Source organism: Chiloscyllium punctatum, unplaced genomic scaffold, assembly GCF_047496795.1.
Source record: "Chiloscyllium punctatum isolate Juve2018m unplaced genomic scaffold, sChiPun1.3 scaffold_330, whole genome shotgun sequence".
NCBI classification, from domain to species: domain Eukaryota; kingdom Metazoa; phylum Chordata; class Chondrichthyes; order Orectolobiformes; family Hemiscylliidae; genus Chiloscyllium; species Chiloscyllium punctatum.
The window spans coordinates 5468-30925 of NW_027310064.1; the positions used below are offsets into that span (position 1 = coordinate 5468).

General features: G+C 52.5%; 1 protein-coding gene across 1 annotated transcript in view; it reads left to right on the forward strand.

Moving 5' to 3' along the window:
* Positions 1-1651: 1651 nt before the first annotated feature.
* Positions 1652-25458, forward strand: part of LOC140472446 (leucine-rich repeat-containing protein 71-like) — a gene marked incomplete at its 3' end in the record, with an annotated part of 252430 nt that continues 228623 nt past the window's right edge. The window contains exons 1-3 of the mRNA XM_072567491.1: positions 1652-1773; positions 10814-10973; positions 14410-14493. Of these exons, the coding sequence (XP_072423592.1) occupies positions 1652-1773; positions 10814-10973; positions 14410-14493 (366 nt within the window). The remainder of the gene's footprint in view (positions 1774-10813; positions 10974-14409; positions 14494-25458) is intronic.

Below are 25458 nucleotides of genomic sequence, written 5' to 3' on the forward strand. Positions count from 1 at the left end.
GGGGTGTGTGTGTGGGGTGGGGTGTGGAGTGGGGTGTGTGTGTGTGGGGTGTGGGTGTGTGGGGTGTGTGTGTGGTGGGGTGTGTGTGTGTGTGGGGTGTGGGGTGTGTGTGTGTGGGGGTGTGTGGGGGTGGGGAGTGGGGTGTGTGTGGGGGGGGGGGTGTGTGTGTGTGGGGTGGTGTGGGGTGTGGAGTGGGGTGTGTGTGGGGTGGGGTGTGGAGTGGGGTGTGTGTGGGGTGGGGTGTGTGTGGGGTGGGGTGTGTGTGGGGTGGGGGTGTGTGTGTGTGTGGGGTGGAGTGTGTGGGGTGGGGTGGGTGTGTGTGTGGGGGTGGGGTGTGGAGTGGGGTGTGTGTGTGGGGTGTGGTGGGGTGTGGGGTGTGTGTGTGTGGGGTGTGTGGGGTGGGGTGGGGTGTGTGTGGGGTGTGGAGTGGGGTGTGTGTGGGGTGGGGTGTGTGTGGGGTGTGGGGTGGGGTGTGTGTGGGGTGGGGGGGGGGTGTGGGGGTGTGTGTGGGGGTGGGGTGTGTGTGTGTGGGGTGGAGTGTGTGGGGTGGGGTGGGGTGTGTGTGGGGTGTGGGTGGGGTGTGGGGTGGGGTGTGTGTGGGGTGTGGGGTGTGTGTGTGTGGGGTGGAGGGTGTGGGGTGGGGTGGGTGTGTGTGGGGTGTGGGGTGGGGTGTGTGTGGGGTGGTGTGTGGGGTGTGTGGGGTGTGGAGTGTGGAGTGGGTGTGGGGTGGGGTGTGTGTGGGGGTGTGGGGTGGGGTGTGTGTGGGGTGTGGGGTGGGGTGTGTGTGGGGTGTGTGTGGGGTGTGTGTGTGGGGTGTGGGGTGTGGAGTGGGGTGTGGGTGGGGTGTGTGTGGGGTGTGGGGTGTGTGTGTGTGGGGTGGAGTGTGTGGGGTGGGGTGGGGTGGTGTGTGGGGTGGGGTGTGGGTGGGGTGGTGTGGGGGGTGTGTGGGTGTGTAGGGTGGGTGGGGGTGGGGTGTGTGTGGGGTGTGGGGTGTGTGTGTGGGGTGGGGTGTGGAGTGGGGTGTGTGTGTGGGGTGTGTGTGTGTAGGGTGGGTGTGGGGTGGGGTGTGTGTGGGGTGTGGGGTGGGTGTGTGTGTGGGGTGTGTGGGGTGGGGTGGGGTGTGTGTGTGTGGGAGGTGTGTGTGGGTGTGGAGTGGGGTGTGTGGGGTGGGGTGTGTGTGGGGTGTGGGGGTGGGGTGTGTGTGGGGTGTGGGGTGGGGTGTGTGTGGGGTGTGTGTGGGGTGGGGTGTGTGTGGGGTGTGTGTGTGGGGTGGGGGGTGTGGGGGGGTGTGGGGGTGTGTGTGGGGTGGGGGTGTGGAGTGGGGTGTGTGTGGGGTGGGGTGTGTGTGTGGGGTGTGGAGTGGGGTGTGTGTGTGTGTGGGGTGGGGTGTGGGGTGTGTGTGTGTGTGGGGGGTGGGGTGTGGGGTGTGTGTGTGTGTGTGGGAGGGGGGTGGGGTATGTGTGTGTGTGTGGGGGTGTGTGTGTGTGAGTGTGAGTGTGTGTGTGGGGCGGGGGGGTGTGTGATTTAATTTGAATTTATCCTCGTGGTGTACAGTTGTTCACAATAACTGTTCAGTGCGGAGATCCGATCTGTGCTTGCTACCAGATGGAACCAGAAGGCAGGGAAATCAGGGAACCCGACATCATTTAAAATGCAGTGTCGTGGCCCCGGGAGGTGTGATGCTATGTGCTTTTGTCTCTGCAGGTCGGTGGTACTGGACGGTAATCCGATAGCAGGACATCCATATCACCAGCTCCTGACTGAAGACAGTCCGTGAGTGATTACGTGGGTGGGATTTCAGTCCTTTCTGGAATTAGATTAGATTCCCTACAGTGTGGAAACAGGCCCTTCGGCCCAACCAATCCATACCGACCTCTGAAGAGTAACCCACCCCACTCTGACTATTGCACCTAACGGCTATGGGACAATTTTTTAGCATGGCCAGCTCACCTGACCTGCACATCCTTTGGACTGTGGGAGGAAACCGGAGCACCCAGAGGAAACCCACACAGACACAGGGAGAATGTGCAAACTCCACACAGACAGTCATCCGAGGCTGGACTCAAACCTGGGACCATGGTGCTGTGAGGTAGTAGTGCTAATCACTGAGCCACATTCTCCCAGGACAGGACAGGGAGCCCACTCCGAAAACAGACAGACAGGGACATGTTTCAGCAACTCAACACTGACTGTCAGACAGCACCCTCTCCCTCAGAGCTGACCCTCTGACAACACCCGCTCCCTCAGCGCTGACCTCTGACAGCACCCTCTCCCTCAGAGCTGACCCACTGACAGCACCCGCTCCCTCAGAGCTGACCCTCTGACAGCACCCTCTCCCTCAGAGCTGACCCTCAGACAGCACCCTCTCCCTCAGAGCTGACCCTCTGACAGCACCCTCTCCCTCAGAGCTGACCCACTGACAGCACCCGCTCCCTCAGAGCTGACCCTCTGACAGCACCGTCTCCCCTCAGAGCTGACCCTCTGACAGCACCCTCTCCCTCAGAGCTGACCCTCTGACAGCACCCTCTCCTCAGAGCTGACCCTCTGACAACACCCTCTCCCTCAGAGCTGACCCTCAGACAGCACCCTCTCCCTCAGAGCTGACCCTCTGACAGCACCCTCTCCCTCAGAGCTGACCCTCTGACAACACCCGCTCCCTCAGAGCTGACCTACTGACAGCACCCTCTCCCTCAGAGCTGACCCTCAGACAGCACCCTCTCCCTCAGAGCTGACCCTCTGACAGCACCCTCTCCCTCAGAGCTGACCCTCTGACAGCACCCTCTCCCTCAGAGCTGACCCTCTGACAGCACCCTCTCCCTCAGAGCTGACCCACTGACAGCACCCTCTCCCTCAGAGCTTACCCTCTGACAGCACCCTCTCCCTCAGAGCTGACCCTCTGACAGCACCCTCTCCCTCAGAGCTGACCCTCTGACAGCACCCTCTCCCTCAGAGCTGACCCTCTGACAGCACCCTCTCCCTCAGAGCTGACCCTCAGACAGCACCCTCTCCCTCAGAGCTGACCCTAAGACAGCACCCTCTCCCTCAACACTGACCCTCTGACAGCACCCTCTCCCTCAGAGCTGACCCACCGACAGCACCCACTCCCTCAGAGCTGACCCTCTGACAGCACCCTCTCCCTCAGAGCTGACGCTCTCTCAGCACCCGCTCCCTCAGAGCTGACCCTAAGACAGCACCCACTCCCTCAGAGCTGACCCTCTGACAGCACCCTCTCCCTCAACACTGACCCTCTGACAGCACCCTCTACCTCAGAGCTGACCCTCTGACAGCACCCTCTCCCTCAGAGCTGACCCTCTGACAGCACCCTCTCCCTCAGAGCTGACCCTCAGACAGCACCCTCTCCCTCAGAGCTGACCCACTGACAGCACCCTCTACCTCAGAGCTGACCCTCTGACAGCACCCTCTCCCTCAACACTGACCCTCTGACAGCACCCTCTACCTCAGAGCTGACCCTCTGACAGCACCCTCTCCCTCAGAGCTGACCCTCTGACAGCACCCTCTCCCTCAGAGCTGACCCTCTGACAGCACCCTCTCCCTCAGAGCTGACCCTCTGACAGCACCATCTCCCTCAGAGCTGACCCTCTGACAGCACCCTCTACCTCAGAGCTGACCCTCTGACAGCACCCTCTCCCTCAGAGCTGACCCTCTGACAGCACCCTCTCCCTCAGAGCTGACCCTCTGACAGCACCATCTCCCTCAGAGCTGACCCTCTGACAGCACCCTCCCCCTCAGAGCTGACCCTCAGACAGCACCCTCTCCCTCAGAGCTGACTCTCTGACAGCACCGTCTCCCTCAGAGCTGACCCTCAGACAGCACCCTCTCCCTCAGAGCTGACCCACTGACAGCACCTGCACCCTGACCACAGACCCCCTCACAGTGCTGCAGTGTCTCACTGCTGTCCCCCCTGACAGTGCTGCAGTGTCTCAGTGCTGTCCCCCCTGACAGTGCTGCAGTGTCTCAGTGCTGCCCCCCCTGACAGTGCTGCAGTGTCTCAGTGTTGACCCCCTGACAGTGCTGCAGTGTCTCAGTGTTGACCCCCTGACAGTGCTGCAGTGTCTCAGTGCTGTGCCCCTGACAGTGCTGCAGTGTCTCAGTGCTGTCCCCCCTGACAGTGCTGCAGTGTCACAGTGTTGACCCCCTGACAGTGCTGCAGTGTCTCAGTGCTGTGCCCCTGACAGTGCTGCAGTGTCTCAGTGCTGACCCCCTGACAGTGCTGCAGTGTCTCAGTGCTGTCCCCCTGACAGTGCTGCAGTGTCTCAGTGCTCTCCCCCTGACAGTGCTGCAGTGTCTCAGTGCTCTCCCCCTGACAGTGCTGCAGTGTCTCAGTGCTGTCCCCCCTGACAGTGCTGCAGTGTCTCAGTGCTCTCCCCCTGACAGTGCTGCAGTGTCTCAGTGCTCTCCCCCTGACAGTGCTGCAGTGTCTCAGTGCTGTCCCCCCTGACAGTGCTGCAGTGTCTCAGTGTTGACCCCCTGACAGTGCTGCAGTGTCTCAGTGCTGTGCCCCTGACAGTGCTGCAGTGTCCCAGTGCTGACCCCCTGACAGTGCTGCAGTGTCCCAGTGCTGACCCCCTGACAGTGCTGCAGTGTCTCAGTGCTGTCCCCCTGACAGTGCTGCAGTGTCTCAGTGCTGTCCCCCTGACAGTGCTGCAGTGTCTCAGTGCTGTCCCCCTGACAGTGCTGCAGTGTCTCAGTGCTGTCCCCCTGACAGTGCTGCAGTGTCTCAGTGCTGTCCCCCTGACAGTGCTGCAGTGTCTCAGTGCTGTCTCCCTGACAGTGCTACAGTGTCTCAGTGCTGTCCCCCTGGCAGTGCTGCAGTGTCTCAGTGCTGTCCCCCTGACAGTGCTGCAGTGTCTCAGTGCTGTCCCCCTGACAGTGCTGCAGTGTCTCAGTGCTGTCCCCCTGACAGTGCTGCAGTGTCTCAGTGCTGACCCCCTGACAGTGCTGCAGTGTCTCAGTGCTGTGCCCCTGACAGTGCTGCAGTGTCTCAGTGCTGACCCCCTGACAGTGCTGCAGTGTCTCAGTGCTGAGCCCCTGACAGTGCTGCAGTGTCTCAGTGCTGACCCCCTGACAGTGCTGCAGTGTCTCAGTGCTGTCCCCCTGACAGTGCTGCAGTGTCTCAGTGCTGACCCCCTGACAGTGCTGCAGTGTCTCAGTGCTGTGCCCCTGACAGTGCTGCAGTGTCTCAGTGCTGTCCCCCTGACAGTGCTGCAGTGTCTCAGTGCTGACCCCCTGACAGTGCTGCAGTGTCTCAGTGCTGTCCCCCCCTGACAGTGCTGCAGTGTCTCAGTGCTGTCCCCCTGACAGTGCTGCAGTGTCTCAGTGCTGACCCCCTGACAGTGCTGCAGTGTCTCAGTGCTGTGCCCCTGACAGTGCTGCAGTGTCTCAGTGCTGTCCCCCTGACAGTGCTGCAGTGTCTCAGTGCTGTCCCCCTGACAGTGCTGCAGTGTCTCAGTGCTGACCCCCTGACAGTGCTGCACTGTCTCAGTGCTGACCCCCTGACAGTGCTGCAGTGTCTCAGTGCTGTCCCCCTGACAGTGCTGCAGTGTCTCAGTGCTGTCCCCCTGACAGTGCTGCAGTGTCTCAGTGCTGTCCCCCTGACAGTGCTGCAGTGTCTCAGTGCTGTCCCCCTGACAGTGCTGCAATGTCTCAGTGCTGTCCCCCTGACAGTGCTGCAGTGTCTCAGTGCTGTCCCCCTGACAGTGCTGCAGTGTCTCAGTGCTGTCCCCCTGACAGTGCTGCAGTGTCTCAGTGCTGTCCCCCTGACAGTGCTGCAGTGTCTCAGTGCTGTCCCCCTGACAGTGCTGCAGTGTCTCAGTGCTGTCCCCCTGACAGTGCTGCAGTGCCTCAGTGCTCTCCCCCTGACAGTGCTGCAGTGTCTCAGTGCTCTCCCCCTGACAGTGCTGCAGTGTCTCAGTGCTGTCCCCCTGACAGTGCTGCAGTGTCTCAGTGCTGTCCCCTTGACAGTGCTGCAGTGTCTCAGTGCTGTCCCACTGACGGTGCTGCAGTCTGTCAGTGCTGACCCCCTGACAGTGCTGCAGTGTCTCAGTGCTGTCCCCCTGACAGTGCTGCAGTGTCTCAGTGCTGACCCCCTGACAGTGCTGCAGTGTCTCAGTGCTGACCCCCTGACAGTGCTGCAGTGTCTCAGTGCTGTCCCCCTGACAGTGCTGCAGTGTCTCAGTGCTGTCCCCCTAACAGTGCTGCAGTGTCTCAGTGCTGTCCCCCCTGACAGTGCTGCAGTGTCCCAGTGCTGTCCCCCCTGACAGTGCTGCAGTGTGTCAGTGCTGACCCCCTGACAGTGCTGCCCCCCTGACAGTGCTGCAGTGTCTCAGTGCTGTCCCCCTGACAGTGCTGCAGTGTCTCAGTGCTGACCCCCTGACAGTGCTGCAGTGTCTCAGTGCTGTGCCCCTGACAGTGCTGCAGTGTCTCAGTGCTGTTCCCCCTGACTGTGCTGCAGTGTCTCAGTGCTGACCCCCTGACAGTGCTGCAGTGTCTCAGTGCTGACCCCCTGACAGTGCTGCAGTGTCTCAGTGCTCACCCCCTGACAGTGCTGCAGTGTCTCAGTGCTGTCTCCCTGACAGTGCTGCAGTGTCTCAGTGCTGACCCCCTGACAGTGCTGCAGTGTCTCAGTGCTGACCCCCTGACAGTGCTGCAGTGTCTCAGTGCTGACCCCCTGACAGTGCTGCAGTGTCTCAGTGCTGACCCCCTGACAGTGCTGCACTGTCTCAGTGCTGACCCCCTGACAGTGCTGCAGTGTCCCAGTGCTGTCCCCCCTGACAGTGCTGCAGTGTCCCAGTGCTGTCCCCCCTGACAGTGCTGCAGTGTCCCAGTGCTGTCCCCCCTGACAGTGCTGCAGTGTCTCAGTGCTGACCCCCTGACAGTGCTGCAGTGTCTCAGTGCTGACCCCCTGACAGTGCTGCAGTGTCTCAGTGCTGACCCCCTGACAGTGCTGCAGTGTCTCAGTGCTCACCCCCTGACAGTGCTGCAGTGTCTCAGTGCTGTCTCCCTGACAGTGCTGCAGTGTCTCAGTGCTGACCCCCTGACAGTGCTGCAGTGTCTCAGTGTTTTCCCCCTGACAGTGCTGCAGTGTCTCAGTGCTGACCCCCTGACAGTGCTGCAGTGTCTCAGTGCTGACCCCCTGACAGTGCTGCAGTGTCTCAGTGCTGACCCCCTGACAGTGCTGCAGTGTCTCAGTGCTGACCCCCTGACAGTGCTGCAGTGTCCCAGTGCTGTCCCCCCTGACAGTGCTGCAGTGTCCCAGTGCTGTCCCCCCTGACAGTGCTGCAGTGTCTCAGTGCTGTCCCCCTGACAGTGCTGCAGTGTCTCAGTGCTGACCCCCCCTGACAGTGCTGCAGTGTCTCAGTGCTGACCCCCTGACAGTGCTGCAGTGTCTCAGTGCTGACCCCCTGACAGTGCTGCAGTGTCTCAGTGCTGACCCCCTGACAGTGCTGCAGTGTCTCAGTGCTGTCCCCCCTGACAGTGCTGCAGTGTCTCAGTGCTGACCCTCTGACAGTGCTGCAGTGTCTCAGTGCTGTCCCCCTGACAGTGCTGCAGTGTCTCAGTGCTGTCCCCCCTGACAGTGCTGCAGTGTCTCAGTGCTGTCCCCCCTGACAGTGCTGCAGTGTCTCAGTGCTGACCCCCTGACAGTGCTGCAGTGTCTCAGTGCTGACCCCCTGGCAGTGCTGCAGTGTCTCAGTGCTGTTCCCCTGACAGTGCTGCAGTGTCTCAGTGCTGTCCCCCTGACAGTGCTGCAGTGTCTCAGTGCTGTCCCCCTGACAGTGCTGCAGTGTCTCGGTGCTGTCCCCCTGACAGTGCTGCAGTGTCTCGGTGCTGTCCCCCTGACAGTGCTGCAGTGTCTCGGTGCTGTCCCCCTGACAGTGCTGCAGTGTCTCGGTGCTGTCCCCCTGACAGTGCTGCAGTGTCTCGGTGCTGTCCCCCTGACAGTGCTGCAGTGTCTCGGTGCTGTCCCCCTGACAGTGCTGCAGTGTCTCGGTGCTGTCCCCCTGACAGTGCTGCAGTGTCTCGGTGCTGTCCCCCTGACAGTGCTGCAGTGTCTCGGTGCTGTCCCCCTGACAGTGCTGCAGTGTCTCGGTGCTGTCCCCCTGACAGTGCTGCAGTGTCTCGGTGCTGTCCCCCTGACAGTGCTGCAGTGTCTCGGTGCTGTCCCCCTGACAGTGCTGCAGTGTCTCGGTGCTGTCCCCCCTGACAGTGCTGCAGTGTCTCGGTGCTGTCCCCCTGACAGTGCTGCAGTGTCTCGGTGCTGTCCCCCTGACAGTGCTGCAGTGTCTCGGTGCTGTCCCCCTGACAGTGCTGCAGTGTCTCGGTGCTGTCCCCCTGACAGTGCTGCAGTGTCTCAGTGCTGACCCCCTGACAGTGCTGCAGTGTCCCAGTGCTGTCCCCCCTGACAGTGCTGCAGTGTCCCAGTGCTGTCCCCCCTGACAGTGCTGCAGTGTCCCAGTGCTGACCCCCTGACAGTGCTGCAGTGTCTCAGTGCTGACCCCCTGACAGTGCTGCAGTGTCTCAGTGCTGACCCCCTGACAGTGCTGCAGTGTCTCAGTGCTGACCCCCTGACAGTGCTGCAGTGTCTCAGTGCTCACCCCCTGACAGTGCTGCAGTGTCTCAGTGCTGTCTCCCTGACAGTGCTGCAGTGTCTCAGTGCTGACCCCCTGACAGTGCTGCAGTGTCTCAGTGCTGACCCCCTGACAGTGCTGCAGTGTCTCAGTGCTGACCCCCTGACAGTGCTGCAGTGTCTCAGTGCTGACCCCCTGACAGTGCTGCACTGTCTCAGTGCTGACCCCCTGACAGTGCTGCAGTGTCCCAGTGCTGTCCCCCCTGACAGTGCTGCAGTGTCCCAGTGCTGTCCCCCCTGACAGTGCTGCAGTGTCCCAGTGCTGTCCCCCCTGACAGTGCTGCAGTGTCCCAGTGCTGTCCCCCCTGACAGTGCTGCAGTGTCTCAGTGCTGTCCCCCTGACAGTGCTGCAGTGTCTCAGTGCTGACCCCCCCTGACAGTGCTGCAGTGTCTCAGTGCTGACCCCCTGACAGTGCTGCAGTGTCTCAGTGCTGTCCCCCCTGACAGTGCTGCAGTGTCTCAGTGCTGACCCTCTGACAGTGCTGCAGTGTCTCAGTGCTGTCCCCCTGACAGTGCTGCAGTGTCTCAGTGCTGTCCCCCCTGACAGTGCTGCAGTGTCTCAGTGCTGTCCCCCCTGACAGTGCTGCAGTGTCTCAGTGCTGACCCCCTGACAGTGCTGCAGTGTCTCAGTGCTGACCCCCTGACAGTGCTGCAGTGTCTCGGTGCTGTTCCCCTGACAGTGCTGCAGTGTCTCAGTGCTGTCCCCCTGACAGTGCTGCAGTGTCTCGGTGCTGTCCCCCTGACAGTGCTGCAGTGTCTCGGTGCTGTCCCCCTGACAGTGCTGCAGTGTCTCGGTGCTGTCCCCCTGACAGTGCTGCAGTGTCTCGGTGCTGTCCCCCTGACAGTGCTGCAGTGTCTCGGTGCTGTCCCCCTGACAGTGCTGCAGTGTCTCGGTGCTGTCCCCCTGACAGTGCTGCAGTGTCTCGGTGCTGTCCCCCTGACAGTGCTGCAGTGTCTCGGTGCTGTCCCCCTGACAGTGCTGCAGTGTCTCGGTGCTGTCCCCCTGACAGTGCTGCAGTGTCTCGGTGCTGTCCCCCTGACAGTGCTGCAGTGTCTCGGTGCTGTCCCCCTGACAGTGCTGCAGTGTCTCGGTGCTGTCCCCCTGACAGTGCTGCAGTGTCTCGGTGCTGTCCCCCTGACAGTGCTGCAGTGTCTCGGTGCTGTCCCCCTGGCAGTGCTGCAGTGTCTCGGTGCTGTCCCCCTGGCAGTGCTGCAGTGTCTCGGTGCTGTCCCCCTGGCAGTGCTGCAGTGTCTCGGTGCTGTCCCCCTGACAGTGCTGCAGTGTCTCGGTGCTGTCCCCCTGACAGTGCTGCAGTGTCTCGGTGCTGTCCCCCTGACAGTGCTGCAGTGTCTCGGTGCTGTCCCCCCTGACAGTGCTGCAGTGTCTCGGTGCTGTCCCCCTGACAGTGCTGCAGTGTCTCGGTGTTGTCCCCCTGACAGTGCTGCAGTGTCTCAGTGCTGTCCCCCTGACAGTGCTGCAGTGTCTCAGTGCTGTCCCCCTGACAGTGCTGCAGTGTCTCAGTGCTGTCCCCCTGACAGTGCTGCAGTGTCTCAGTGCTGTCCCCCTGACAGTGCTGCAGTGTCTCGGTGCTGTCCCCCTGACAGTGCTGCAGTGTCGCAGTGCTCCCCTGGGTGTATTATGTAGCATCTCGGTAACGTGTTTTTTGAGCAGTGTTTGAACCACAGTGGCCGTGCGTGATGTTAACCCTTTGTGCTGCCTGGCCCCATGTCCAACTTGGTGACCACTTTCTGCTCTTTCCACACATGTGTCTTTTAAACTTGTTCGTCTGCTTCATGTGCAAGTGGCTGTCTGGACCAGTGTTTAATGTGCGTCCCTCTTTGCCCACCTTGTGAAGGTCCGGGGGGTGCGGGGAGGGGATGGAATAGGCCACCATCGTGACCCACTGTAGTCCCTCTCCCTACCCGTGTGATCGAGGGATGCAGTTCCCCATTCGGGGGCAACCTCCTGGGTTCTCACCCCAAAAAAACGGCCGATATACTTCACTCCCTTCCTGGGGAGGGGTCTCGGAGTGGAGCTGTCAGGGGTGTGGTGTTCCCCTTGTGCTGTGCCTCGCCTCCCTCCCCCACCCTCCAGCTCGTGGTCTCGGCTTTGCCGGGTGGAACTGTCCTGTCGCTCTGTACCAGCATTAATGAGAAATTATTTCATAGATTCCAAAATCTAACTCTGAGAAACAACAAGATTGATGATGCCGGAGCCAAGCTGATTGGAGAGGCACTTTCTACAATTAAAAAGTCGAACAAGACTTTAATGACGTTAAATCTCAGCTTTAATCACATCACTGACGTCGGAGCTGGTTACATTGCAGCCGTAAGTAAGAGCTCAGTGTAACCTTCCAACAGCTGTTTTTCTCTCTCCTCACACACCAGTCATCATCTTCCCCTCTCCCGTATATTCTCCCTTTCATTCCCACTCTTGGTCTCTCACTCACACGCTCGCAGGCAGACGCACTCTCTTTCACGCACCTGTATGTTCTCACTCTCGCGCAAACATTCTCACTCTCACGCGCAAATATTCTCACATGACACACTTGCCCTTTCTCTCTCTCTCTCTCTCTCACAAACACGCGCGCGCACCTCCCTCACTCTCACACACTTTCTCACTCACTCTCACACGCTTTCTCACTCTCGCGCACACATTCTCACTTTCACCACACGCATTGTCACTCTCACACTTTCTTATTCGCACGCACACACATTATCGCTCTCACACACAATCATTCACATTCTCGCTCATGTGCATTCTCACACGCGTTCTCACTCACATGCAAACATTCTCACTCTCACGCAAATATTCTCACTCACGCAAACATTCTCACTCATGCAAATATTCTCACACTATGACACGCAAACCTTCTCACTCTCACACGCAAACATTCTCACTCTCACACGCAAACATTCTCACTCTGACACGCAAACATTCTCACTCTCACACGTAAACATTCTCACTCTCACGCAAACATTCTCACTCTGACACGCAAACATTCTCACTCACGCAAATATTCTCACTCTCGCAAACATTCTCACTCTGACACGCAAACATTCTCACTCTCACACACACACACATTCCCACTCCCTAAGACACACACATTCCCACTCCCTAACACACACACATTCCCACTCCCTAACACACACACATTCCCACTCCCTAACACACACACATTCCCACTCCCTAACACACACATTCTCACTCCCTAACACACACATTCACACTCCCTAAGACACACACATTCCCACTCCCTAAGACACACACATTCCCACTCCCTAAGACACACACATTCTCACTCCCTAACACACACACATTCCCCTCCCTAACACACACACATTCTCACTCCCTAACACACACACATTCTCACTCCCTAACACACACACATTCCCCTCCCTAACACTCACACATTCTCACTCCCTAACACACACATTCCCACTCCCTAAGACACACACATTCCCACTCCCTAACACACACATTCTCACTCCCTAAGACACACACATTCCCACTCCCTAACACACACACATTCTCACTCCCTAACACACACACATTCTCACTCCCTAACACACACATTCCCCTCCCTAACACTCACACATTCTCACTCCCTAACATACACATTCTCACTCTCTGAAACGTTCTCAGTCTGTCACACACCCACTCTCACCCTCCCTCACACTCTCACCCTCCCTCACACTCTCACCCTCCCCCACACTCTCACCCTCCCCCACACTCTCACCCTCCCCCACACTCTCACCCTCCCCCACACTCTCACCCTCCCCCACACTCTCACCCTCCCCCACACTCTCACCCTCCCCCACACTCTCACCCTCCCCCACACTCTCACCCTCCCCCACACTCTCACCCTCCCCCACACTCTCACCCTCCCCCACACTCTCACCCTCCCCCACACACTCACTCTCCCCCACACTCTCACCCTCCCCCACACTCTCACTCTCCCCCACACTCTCACTCTCCCCCACACTCTCACCCTCCCCCACACTCTCACTCACACACAATCGCACTCTCTCACATAAACATTCTCAGTCTCCAGCACACATTGTCTTTCACTCAAAACCATTCTGTCTCTCACATGCAAACATTTTCACACTCTCACACATACACACATTCTCACATACAAAAATTCCTACTCCCTCACGCAAATATTCTCTCTCTCCCAGACATTCTCACAGTAATGTTCTCACTCTCTCACTCACGCACATTCTCACTCTCAAACACATTCCCTATCACATGCCAACATTCACACACACAAGCATGCTCTCTCTCTCCCTCTCTCTGTCTCTCTCACTCTTACACATACACACCCACACATACAGATTCTGACTCTCATTTTCACTCTCAAACATTCTCTTTGCTCTCCCACACACACACATTCTCACTCTCTCACATACACATTCTTGCTCTCCCACACACGTTCTCATTCTCATGTAATTATTCTCTCTCACTCAAACATTCTCACTCTTACACACATTCTCTCGCTCACATTCTCACTGTTAGACACGCACACATTCTCACTCTCACATACACAAGCATTTTCTCTCTCGACACACACACACACACACACACACACACACACACACACACACATTCTCACTCCCACACGCACGTCTTCTCTGGCTGAACCCACCCCAGATTCCAAGCCTGACAAACACACCCACACACACTCACTGTACTGTATTAGATTACTTACAGTGTGGAAACAGGCCCTTCGGCCCAACAAGTCCACACCGCCCCGCCAAAGCGCAACCCACCCATACCCCTACATTTACCCCCTACCTAACACTGTGGGCAATTTAGCACGGCCAATTCACCTGACCTGCACATTTTTGGAGTGTGGGAGGAAACCGGAGCACCCAGAGGAAACCCACGCAGACACGGGGAGAATGTGCAAACTCCACACAGTCAGTCGCCTGAGGTGGGAATGAACCGGGGTCTCTGGCGCTGTGAGGCAGCAGTGCTAACCACTGTGCCACCGTGCCACCCACAGATTAGATTCCCCTACAGTGTGGAAACAGGCCCTTCTGCCCAACCAGTCCCCACCGACCCTCTGAGGAGTAACCCACCCAGAGCCATTTCCCTCTGACTAATGTCCCTAACCCTATGGGACAATCTAGCATGGCCAATTCACCCTGACCTGCACACCTTTGGACAGTGGGAGGAAACCCATACAGACCCGGGGCGAATATGCAAACTTCACCCGAGGCTGGAATCGAACCTGAGACCCTGATGCTGTGAGCCACCGTGCCACCCAAAAGGCTATTTCCAAACCACATTGGCCAGGAATCGGACCCGGGTCAACTGCTTGGAAGGCAGCTATGCTCACCACTATCCCACCATCACTCTCCCTCACGCTGGCTCACTCCACTGAGTGTCCTTCCACGTGTGTACACGCAGACTCTTCAATACAAACTGCCTTCCCCACAAATGCTCAGCCTCACACGTAATGCCCTTTCTGTGTTGGAAACTTCTATTCCTGAGCAAGTCTAACCCCGTGCAATTTCTTCTGTAACTTGTCAGTTTTTGGGGGGGGGTGAGGTGCATGCAGACAGCGCAATATCTCGGAGCTGCTCAGCTTTCCACTGGGGTCCCTCCTCAAAGCTTGTCACTCCATCCCTCTCTGCATTGCCCCATCTGCACACTCCTGCCCCCACACCCTTCATGCCGCCTGTCCAGACTGCTCCCAGTCCCGGAGACTCCGAACGTTGAAAGGAGAGATTTCCATTCCATTCCATTCCTTCTGCAGGGCCTGCGTTTGAACCGAACGCTGGTGTGGCTCAATCTGGCTTACAATCAGATCGGGGACCAGGGAGCCAGCAAGTTGGCGGAGGTGAGTGTCAGGGGAGTGGGGTGTGTAAACCACCAATTGTTCCCACCTCTGTGCCCAGCACGGTCAGGGACAAGGCCAGCTCTGGGCTTGGGATTCCCACAGCAGGGGACAGGTCCCCCAGCCCCAAGGAGACACGCCAGCAGCACTGGGAATGTGCTCACGGGCCCAGCCCAAACCCCGCGCCCCACCCTCTTGCTCAATGTTTCCCATAAAAGAACAGAGAATGTGGTTAGGCGATTCTCCCTGACGCAGCGAGTGGGTCGGGGGATTCCACTCACCCACCCGCCCCCAAACCACTGTGACCGTAAAGGGAGATGCCCCACACTCACCCCCGGGACAGGGGATTCTCACCCTCCCCCCAACCCCCTCCAGGACAGAGAGCAGGATGGAGGATTTCCACAATCCTCCCGCGCACCACCTCGGGACAGGAAGTGGTGGGCATTGTAGAGAATATTCCAGAGAATACCAGTCCCTGTGTGTATTGTAGAGAATACCAGTCCCTGTGTGTATTATAGAGAATACCAGTCCCTGTGTGTATTGTAGAGAATACCAGTCCCTGTGTGTATTGTAGAGAATACCAGTCCCTGTGTGTATTGTAGAGAATAGCAGTCCCTGTGTGTATTATAGAGAATAGCAGTCCCTGTGTGTATTATAGAGAATACCAGTCCCTGTGTGTATTGTAGAGAATAGTAGTCCCTGTGTGTATTGTAGAGAATACCAGTCCCTGTGTGTATTGTGGAGAATACCAGTCCCTGTGTGTATTGTAGAGAATACCAGTCCCTGTGTGTATTGTAGAGAATAGCAGTCCCTGTGTGTATTATAGAGAATAGCAGTCCCTGTGTGTATTGTAGAGAATACCAGTCCCTGTGTGTATTATAGAGAATAGCAGTCCCTGTGTGTATTGTAGAGAAGAGCAGTCCCTGTGTGTATTGTAGAGAAGAGCAGTCCCTGTGTGTATTGTAGAGAATAGCAGTCCCTGTGTGTATTATAGAGAATACCAGTCCCTGTGTATATTATGGAGAATACCAGTCCCTGTGTGTATTGTAGAGAATAGCAGTCCCTGTGTGTATTATAGAGAATAGCAGTCCCTGTGTGTACTGTAGAGAATACCAGTCCCTGTGTGTATTGTAGAGAATAGCAGTCCCTGTGTGTATTGTAGAGAATAGCAGTCCCTGTGTGTATTGTAGAGAATAGCAGTCCCTGTGTGTATTGGAGAGAATACCAGTCCCTGTGTGTATTGTAGAGAATAGCAGTCCCTGTGTGTATTGTAGAGAACACCAGTCCCTGTGTGTATTGTAGAGAATAGCAGTCCCTGTGTGTATTATCGAGAATAGCAGTCCCTGTGTGTATTGTAGAGAATAGCAGTCCCTGTGTGTATTACAGAGAATACCAGTCCCTGTGTGTATTGCAGAGAATACCAGTCCCTGTGTGTATTATAGAGAACACCAGTCCCTGTGTGTATTGTAGAGAATAGCAGTCCCTGTGTGTATTATCGAGAATAGCAGTCCCTGTGTGTATTGTAGAGAATAGCAGTCCCTGTGTGTATTATCGAGAATAGCAGTCCCTGTGTGTATTATAGAGAATAGCAGTCCCTGTGTGTATTATAGAGAACACCAGTCCCTGAAAGTATTATAGAGAATAGCAGTCCCTGTGTGTATTGCAGAGAATACCAGTCCCTGTGTGTATTATAGAGAACACCAGTCCCTGTGTGTATTATAGAGAAAAGCAGTCCCTGTAAGTATTATAGAGAATAGCAGTCCCTGTGTGTATTGTAGAGAATAGCAGTCCCTGTGTGTATTATAGAGAATACCAGTCCCTGTGTGTATTATAGAGAAAAGCAGTCCCTGTAAGTATTATAGAGAATAGCAGTCCCTGTGTGTATTGTAGAGAATAGCAGTCCCTGTGTGTATTGTGGAGAATAGCAGTCCCTGTGTGTATTTATAGAGAATAGCAGTCCCTGTGTGTATTGTAGAGAATAGCAGTCCCTGTGTGTATTATCGAGAATAGCAGTCCCTGTGTGTATTATAGAGAATAGCAGTCCCTGTGTGTATTGTAGAGAATAGCAGTCCCTGTGTGTATTATAGAGAACACCAGTCCCTGTGTGTATTGTAGAGAATAGCAGTCCCTGTGTGTATTATCGAGAATAGCAGTCCCTGTGTGTATTGTAGAGAATAGCAGTCCCTGTGTGTATTATCGAGAATAGCAGTCCCTGTGTGTATTATCGAGAATAGCAGTCCCTGTGTGTATTATAGAGAATAGCAGTCCCTGTGTGTATTATAGAGAACACCAGTCCATGAAAGTATTATAGAGAATAGCAGTCCCTGTGTGTATTATAGAGAATAGCAGTCCCTGTGTGTATTGTAGAGAATAACAGTCCCTGTGTGTATTGCAGAGAACACCAGTCCCTGTGTGTATTGTAGAGAATAGCAGTCCCTGTGTGTATTATCGAGAATAGCAGTCCCTGTGTGTATTATCGAGAATAGCAGTCCCTGTGTGTATTGTAGAGAATAGCAGTCCCTGTGTGTATTATCGAGAATAGCAGTCCCTGTGTGTATTATAGAGAATAGCAGTCCCTGTGTGTATTATAGAGAACACCAGTCCCTGAAAGTATTATAGAGAATAGCAGTCCCTGTGTGTATTGTAGAGAATACCAGTCCCTGTAAGTATTATAGAGAATAGCAGTCCCTGTGTGTATTGCAGAGAATAGCAGTCCCTGTGTGTATTGTAGAGAATAGCAGTCCCTGTGTGTATTACAGAGAATACCAGTCCCTGTGTGTATTGCAGAGAATACCAGTCCCTGTGTGTATTATAGAGAACACCAGTCCCTGTGTGTATTGTAGAGAATAGCAGTCCCTGTGTGTATTATCGAGAATAGCAGTCCCTGTGTGTATTATCGAGAATAGCAGTCCCTGTGTGTATTATCGAGAATAGCAGTCCCTGTGTGTATTATAGAGAATAGCAGTCCCTGTGTGTATTATAGAGAACACCAGTCCCTGAAAGTATTATAGAGAATAGCAGTCCCTGTGTGTATTGTAGAGAATACCAGTCCCTGTAAGTATTATAGAGAATAGCAGTCCCTGTGTGTATTGTAGAGAATACCAGTCCCTGTGTGTATTGCAGAGAATACCAGTCCCTGTGTGTATTATAGAGAACACCAGTCCCTGTGTGTATTATAGAGAAAAGCAGTCCCTGTAAGTATTATAGAGAATAGCAGTCCCTGTGTGTATTGTAGAGAATAGCAGTCCCTGTGTGTATTATAGAGAATACCAGTCCCTGTGTGTATTATAGAGAAAAGCAGTCCCTGTAAGTATTATAGAGAATAGCAGTCCCTGTGTGTATTGTAGAGAATAGCAGTCCCTGTGTGTATTGTGGAGAATAGCAGTCCCTGTGTGTATTTATAGAGAATAGCAGTCCCTGTGTGTATTGTAGAGAATAGCAGTCCCTGTGTGTATTATCGAGAATAGCAGTCCCTGTGTGTATTATAGAGAATAGCAGTCCCTGTGTGTATTGTAGAGAATACCAGTCCCTGTGTGTATTGTAGAGAATACCAGTCCCTGTGTGTATTGTAGAGAATAGCAGTCCCTGTGTGTATTATTGAGAATAGCAGTCCCTGTGTGTATTGTAGAGAATAGCAGTCCCTGTGTGTATTATAGAGAATACCAGTCCCTGTGTGTATTTATAGAGAATAGCAGTCTCTGTGAGTATTAAAGAGAATAGCAGTCCCTGCGTGTATTATAGAGAATAGCAGTCCTTGTGTGTATTGTAGAGAATACCAGTCCCTGTGTGTATTATAGAGAATAGCAGTCCCTGTGTGTATTGTAGAGAATAGCAGTCCCTGTGTGTATTGTAGAGAATAGCAGTCCCTGTGTGTATTGTAGAGAATACCAGTCCCTGTGTGTATTATAGAGAATAGCAGTCCCTGTGTGTATTGTAGAGAATAGCAGTCCCTGTGTATATTATGGAGAATACCAGTCCCTGTGTGTATCGTAGAGAATAGCAGTCCCTGTGTATATTATGGAGACTAGCAGTCCCTGTGTGTATTGTAGAGAATAGCAGCCCCTGTGTGTATTGTAGAGAATAGCAGTCCCTGTGTGTATTGTAGAGAATAGCAGTCCCTGTGTGTATTGTCGAGAATAGCAGTCCCTGTGTGTATTGTAGAGAATAGCAGTCCCTGTGTGTATTGCAGAGAATACCAGTCCCTGTGTGTATTATAGAGAATACCAGTCCCTGTGTGTATTATAGAGAAAAGCAGTCCCTGTGTGTATTGTAGAGAATAGCAGTCCCTGTGTGTATTATCGAAAATATCAGTCCCTGTGTGTATTATCGAGAATAGCAGTTCCTGTGTGTATTGTAGAGAATAGCAGTCCCTGTGTGTATTATAGAGAATAGCAGTCCCTGTGTGTATTGTAGAGAATAGCAGTCCCTGTGTGTATTATAGAGAATAGCAGTCCCTGTGTGTATTGTAGAGAATAGCAGTCCCTGTGTGTATTGTAGAGAATACCAGTCCCTGTGTGTATTGTAGAGAATACCAGTCCCTGTGTGTATTATAGAGAATACCAGTCCCTGTGTGTATTGTAGAGAAGAGCAGTCCCTGTGTGTATTGTAGAGAATAGCAGTCCCTGTGTGTATTATAGAGAATAGCAGTCCCTGTGTGTATTGTAGAGAATAGCAGTCCCTGTGTGTATTATAGGGAATAGCAGTCCCTGTGTGTATTGTAGAGAATAGCAGTCCCTGTGTGTATTGTAGAGAATACCAGTCCCTGTGTGTATTGTACAGAATACCAGTCCCTGTGTGTATTATAGAGAATAGCAGTCCCTGTGTGTATTGTAGAGAAGAGCAGTCCCTGTGTGTATTGTAGAGAATAGCAGTCCCTGTGTATATTATGGAGAATACCAGTCCCTGTGTGTATTGTAGAGAATAGCAGTCCCTATGTGTATTGCAGAGAATACCAGTCCCTGTAAGTATTATAGAGAATAGCAGTCCCTGTGTGTATTGCAGAGAATAGCAGTCCCTGTGTGTATTGTAGAGAATAGCAGTCCCTGTGTGTATTACAGAGAATACCAGTCCCTGTGTGTATTGCAGAGAATACCAGTCCCTGTGTGTATTATAGAGAACACCAGTCCCTGTGTGTATTGTAGAGAATAGCAGTCCCTGTGTGTATTATCGAGAATAGCAGTCCCTGTGTGTATTATCGAGAATAGCAGTCCCTGCGTGTATTATAGAGAATAGCAGTCCCTGTGTGTATTATAGAGAACACCAGTCCCTGAAAGTATTATAGAGAATAGCAGTCCCTGTGTGTATTGTAGAGAATACCAGTCCCTGTAAGTATTATAGAGAATAGCAGTCCCTGTGTGTATTGTAGAGAATACCAGTCCCTGTGTGTATTGCAGAGAATACCAGTCCCTGTGTGTATTATAGAGAACACCAGTCCCTGTGTGTATTATAGAGAAAAGCAGTCCCTGTAAGTATTATGGAGAATAGCAGTCCCTGTGTGTATTGTAGAGAATAGCAGTCCCTGTGCGTATTATAGAGAAAAGCAGTCCCTGTGTGTATTATAGAGAAAAGCAGTCCCTGTAAGTATTATAGAGAATAGCAGTCCCTGTGTGTATTGTAGAGAATAGCAGTCCCTGTGTGTATTGTGGAGAATAGCAGTCCCTGTGTGTATTTATAGAGAATAGCAGTCCCTGTGTGTATTGTAGAGAATAGCAGTCCCTGTGTGTATTATCGAGAATAGCAGTCCCTGTGTGTATTATAGAGAATAGCAGTCCCTGTGTGTATTGTAGAGAATACCAGTCCCTGTGTGTATTGTAGAGAATAGCAGTCCCTGTGTGTATTATCGAGAATAGCAGTCCCTGTGTGTATTATAGAGAATACCAGTCCCTGTGTGTATTTATAGAGAATAGCAGTCTCTGTGAGTATTAAAGAGAATAGCAGTCCCTGCGTGTATTATAGAGAATAGCAGTCCTTGTGTGTATTGTAGAGAATACCAGTCCCTGTGTGTATTATAGAGAATAGCAGTCCCTGTGTGTATTGTAGAGAATAGCAGTCCCTGTGTGTATTGTAGAGAATAGCAGTCCCTGTGTGTATTGTAGAGAATACCAGTCCCTGTGTGTATTATAGAGAATAGCAGTCCCTGTGTGTATTGTAGAGAATAGCAGTCCCTGTGTGTATTGTAGAGAATAGCAGTCCCTGTGTATATTATGGAGAATACCAGTCCCTGTGTGTATCGTAGAGAATAGCAGTCCCTGTGTATATTATGGAGACTAGCAGTCCCTGTGTGTATTGTAGAGAATAGCAGCCCCTGTGTGTATTGTAGAGAATAGCAGTCCCTGTGTGTATTGTAGAGAATAGCAGTCCCTGTGTGTATTATAGAGAATAGCAGTCCCTGTGTGTATTGTAGAGAATAGCAGTCCCTGTGTGTATTGCAGAGAATACCAGTCCCTGTGTGTATTATAGAGAATACCAGTCCCTGTGTGTATTATAGAGAAAAGCAGTCCCTGTGTGTATTGTAGAGAATAGCAGTCCCTGTGTGTATTATCGAAAATATCAGTCCCTGTGTGTATTATCGAGAATAGCAGTTCCTGTGTGTATTGTAGAGAATAGCAGTCCCTGTGTGTATTATAGAGAATAGCAGTCCCTGTGTGTATTGTAGAGAATAGCAGTCCCTGTGTGTATTATAGAGAATAGCAGTCCCTGTGTGTATTGTAGAGAATAGCAGTCCCTGTGTGTATTGTAGAGAATACCAGTCCCTGTGTGTATTGTAGAGAATACCAGTCCCTGTGTGTATTATAGAGAATACCAGTCCCTGTGTGTATTGTAGAGAAGAGCAGTCCCTGTGTGTATTGTAGAGAATAGCAGTCCCTGTGTGTATTATAGAGAATAGCAGTCCCTGTGTGTATTGTAGAGAATAGCAGTCCCTGTGTGTATTATAGGGAATAGCAGTCCCTGTGTGTATTGTAGAGAATAGCAGTCCCTGTGTGTATTGTAGAGAATACCAGTCCCTGTGTGTATTATAGAGAATAGCAGTCCCTGTGTGTATTGTAGAGAAGAGCAGTCCCTGTGTGTATTGTAGAGAATAGCAGTCCCTGTGTATATTATGGAGAATACCAGTCCCTGTGTGTATTGTAGAGAATAGCAGTCCCTATGTGTATTGCAGAGAATACCAGTCCCTGTGTGTATTATAGAGAATACCAGTCCCTGTGTGTATTGTAGAGAATACCAGTCCCTGTGTGTATTATAGAGAATACCAGTCCCTGTGTGTATTATAGAGAAAAGCAGTCCCTGTGTGTATTTATAGAGAATAGCAGTCCCTGTGTGTATTGTGGAGAATAGCAGTCCCTGTGTGTATTGTGGAGAATAGCAGTCCCTGTGTATATTATAGAGAATAGCAGTCCCTGTGTATATTTATAGAGAACAGCAGTCCCTGTGTGTATTGTAGAGAATACCAGTCCCTGTGTGTATTATCGAGAATAGCAGTCCCTGTGTGTATTATAGAGAATAGCAGTTCCTGTGTGTATTGTAGAGAATAGCAGTCCCTGTGTGTATTATAGAGAATAGCAGTCCCTGTGTGTATTGTAGAGAATAGCAGTCCCTGTGTGTATTATAGAGAATAGCAGTCCCTGTGTGTATTGTAGAGAATACCAGTCCCAATGTGTATTATAGAGAATAGCAGTCCCTGTGTGTATTGTAGAGAATAGCAGTCCCTGTGTGTATTGTAGAGAATAGCAGTCCCTGTGTATATTATGGAGAATACCAGTCCCTGTGTGTATTATCGAGAATAGCAGTCCCTGTGTGTATTATAGAGAATAGCAGTTCCTGTGTGTATTGTAGAGAATACCAGTCCCTGTGTGTATTGTAGAGAATAGCAGTCCCTGTGTGTATTGTAGAGAATAGCAGTCCCTGTGTGTATTGTAGAGAATAGCAGTCCGTGTGTGTATTATAGAGAATAGCAGTCCCTGTGTGTATTGTAGAGAATACCAGTCCCTGTGTGTATTATAGAGAATAGCAGTCCCTGTGTGTATTGTAGAGAATAGCAGTCCCTGTGTGTATTGTCGAGAATAGCAGTCCGTGTGTGTATTATAGAGAATAGCAGTCCCTGTGTGTATTGTAGAGAATACCAGTCCCTGTGTGTATTGTAGAGAATAGCAGTCCCTGTGTGTATTGTGGAGAATACCAGTCCCTGTGTGTATTGTAGAGAATAGCAGTCCCTGTGTATATTATGGAGAATACCAGTCCCTGTGTGTATTGTAGAGAATAGCAGTCCCTGTGTATATTATGGAGAATACCAGTCCCTGTGTGTATTGTAGAGAATAGCAGCCCCTGTGTGTATTATGGAGAATAGCAGTCCCTGTGTGTATTACAGAGAATACCAGTCCATGTGTATATTATTAAGAATACCAGTCCCTGTGTGTATTGTAGAGAATAGCAGTCCATGTGTGTATTATAGAGAATCGCAGTCCTTCTGTGTATTTTTGAGTTATGGAGTGGGAATGTGAGTTATGGAGTGGGAATATGGGTGTGTTAGGGAGTGGGAATGTGGGTGTGTTAGGGAGTGGGAATGTGTGTGTTAGGGATTGGGAATGTGTGTGTGTGAGGGAGTGGGAATATGTGTGTTAGGGAGTGAGGATGTGTGCGTGTGTTAAGGAGTGGGAATGTGTGTGTGTGAGGGAGTGGGAATATGTGTGTTAGGGAGTGAGGATGTGTGCGTGTTAGGGCGTGGGAATGTGTGTGTGTTAGGGAGTGGGAATGTGTGTGTGTTAGGGAGTTAGAATGTGGGTGTGTTAGGGAGTCGGAATATGTGTGTTCGGGAGTGAGGATGTGTGTGTGTTCGGGAGTGGGAATGTGTGTGTGTTAGGGAGTGAGAATGCGTGTGCGTTTGGGAGTGAGAATGTGTGTGTGTTAGGGAGTGAGAATGTGTGTGTGTTAGGGAGTGGGATGTGTGTGTTAGGGAGTGGGAATGTTTGTGGTTTGGGAGTGAGAATGTGTGTGTGTTAGGGACTGGGAATGTGTGTGTTCGGGAGTGGGATTGTGTGTATTCAGGAGTGGGAATGTGTGTGTGTTAGGGAGTGGGAATGTGTGTGTTATGGAGTGGGAATGTGTGTGTGTTAGGGAGTGGGAATGTGTGTGTTATGGAGTGGGAATGTGTGTGTGTTAGGGATTGGGAATGTTTGTGTGTTAGGCAATGGGGATGTTTGTGTGTTAGGGATTGGGAATGTTTGTGTGTTAGGGAGTGGGAATGTGTGTGTGTTAGGGAGTGGGAATGTGCGTGTGTTAAGGAGTGAGAATGTGTGTGTGTTAGGGAGTGGGAATATGTGTGTTCGGGAGTGAGGATGTGTGTGTGTTAGGGAGTGGGAATGTGTGTGTGTTAGAGAGTGGGAATGTGTGTGTGTTAGGGAGTGAGAATGTGGGTGTGTTAGGGAGTGGGAATATGTGTGTTCGGGAGTGAGGATGTGTGTGTGTTCGGGAGTGGGAATGTGTGTGTGTTCGGGAGTGGGAATGTGTGTGTGTTCGGGAGTGGGAATGTGTGTGTGTTAGGGAGTGAGAATGTGGGTGTGTTAGGGAGTGGAAATGTGTGTGTGTTCGGGAGTGGGAATGTGTGTGTGTTAGGGAGTGAGAATGTGGGTGTGTTAGGGAGGGGAATGTGTGTGTGTTAGGGAGTGAGGATGTGTGTGTGTTCGGGAGTGGGAATGTGTGTGTGTTCGGGATTGGGAATGTGTGTGTGTTAGGGAGTGAGAATGCGTGTGCGTTTGGGAGTGAGAATTTGTGTGTGTTAGGGAGTGGGATGTGTGTGTTAGGGAGTGGGAATGTGTGTGTGTTAGGGAGTGGGAATGTGTGTGTGTTAGGGAGTGGGATGTGTGTGTTAGGGAGTGGGATGTGTGTGTTAGGGAGTGGGAATGTGTGTGTGTTAGGGAGTGAGAATGTGTGTGTGTTAGGGAGTGGGATGTGTGTGTTAGGGAGTGGGAATGTGTGTGTGTTAGGGAGTGGGAATGTGTGTGTTAGGGAGTGGGAATGTGTGTGTGTTAGGGAGTGAGAATGTGTGTGTGTTAGGGAGTGGGATGTGTGTGTTAGGGAGTGGGAAAGTTTGTGGTTTGGGAGTGAGAATGTGTGTGTGTTAGGGACTGGGAATGTGTGTGTTCGGGAGTGGGATTGTGTGTATTCAGGAGTGGGAATGTGTGTGTGTTAGGGAGTGGGAATGTGCGTGTTATGGAGTGGGAATGTGTGTGTGTTAGGGATTGGGAATGTTTGTGTGTTAGTCAGTGGGGATGTTTGTGTGTTAGGGATTGGGAATGTTTGTGTGTTAGGGAGTTGGAATGTGTGTGTGTTAGGGAGTGGGAATGTGTGCGTGTTAGGGAGTGGGAATGTGTGTGTGTTAGGGAGGGGAATATGTGTGCGATAGGGAGTGGGAATGTGTGTGCGTTAGGGAGTGAGAATGTGTGTGTGTTAGGGAGTGGGAATGTGTGTGTATTAGGAAGTGAGAATGTGTGTGTGTTAGGGAGTGGGAATGTGTTTGTGTTAGGGAGTGGGAATGTGTTTGTGTTAGGGAGTGGGAATGTGTGTGTGTTAGGGAGTGGGAATATGTGTGTGTTAGGGAGTGAGAATGTGTGTGTATTAGGAAGTGAGAATGTGTGCGTGTTCGGGAGTGGGAATGTGTTTGTGTTAGGGAGTGGGAATGTGTGCGTGTTAGGGAGTGGGAATGTGTGTGTTAGGGAGTGGGAATGTGTTTGTGTTAGGGAGTGGGAATGTGTGCGTGTTAGGGAGTGGGAATGTGTGTTAGGGAGTGGGAATGTGTTTGTGTTAGGGAGTGGGAATGTGTGCGTGTTAGGGAGTGGGAATGTGTGTGTTAGGGAGTGGGAATGTGTGTGCGTTAGGGAGTGGGAATGTGTGTGTGTTAGGGAGTAGGTATGTGTGTGCGTTAGGGATTGGGAATGTGAGTTATGGAGTGGGAATGAGTGTGTGTTAAGGAGT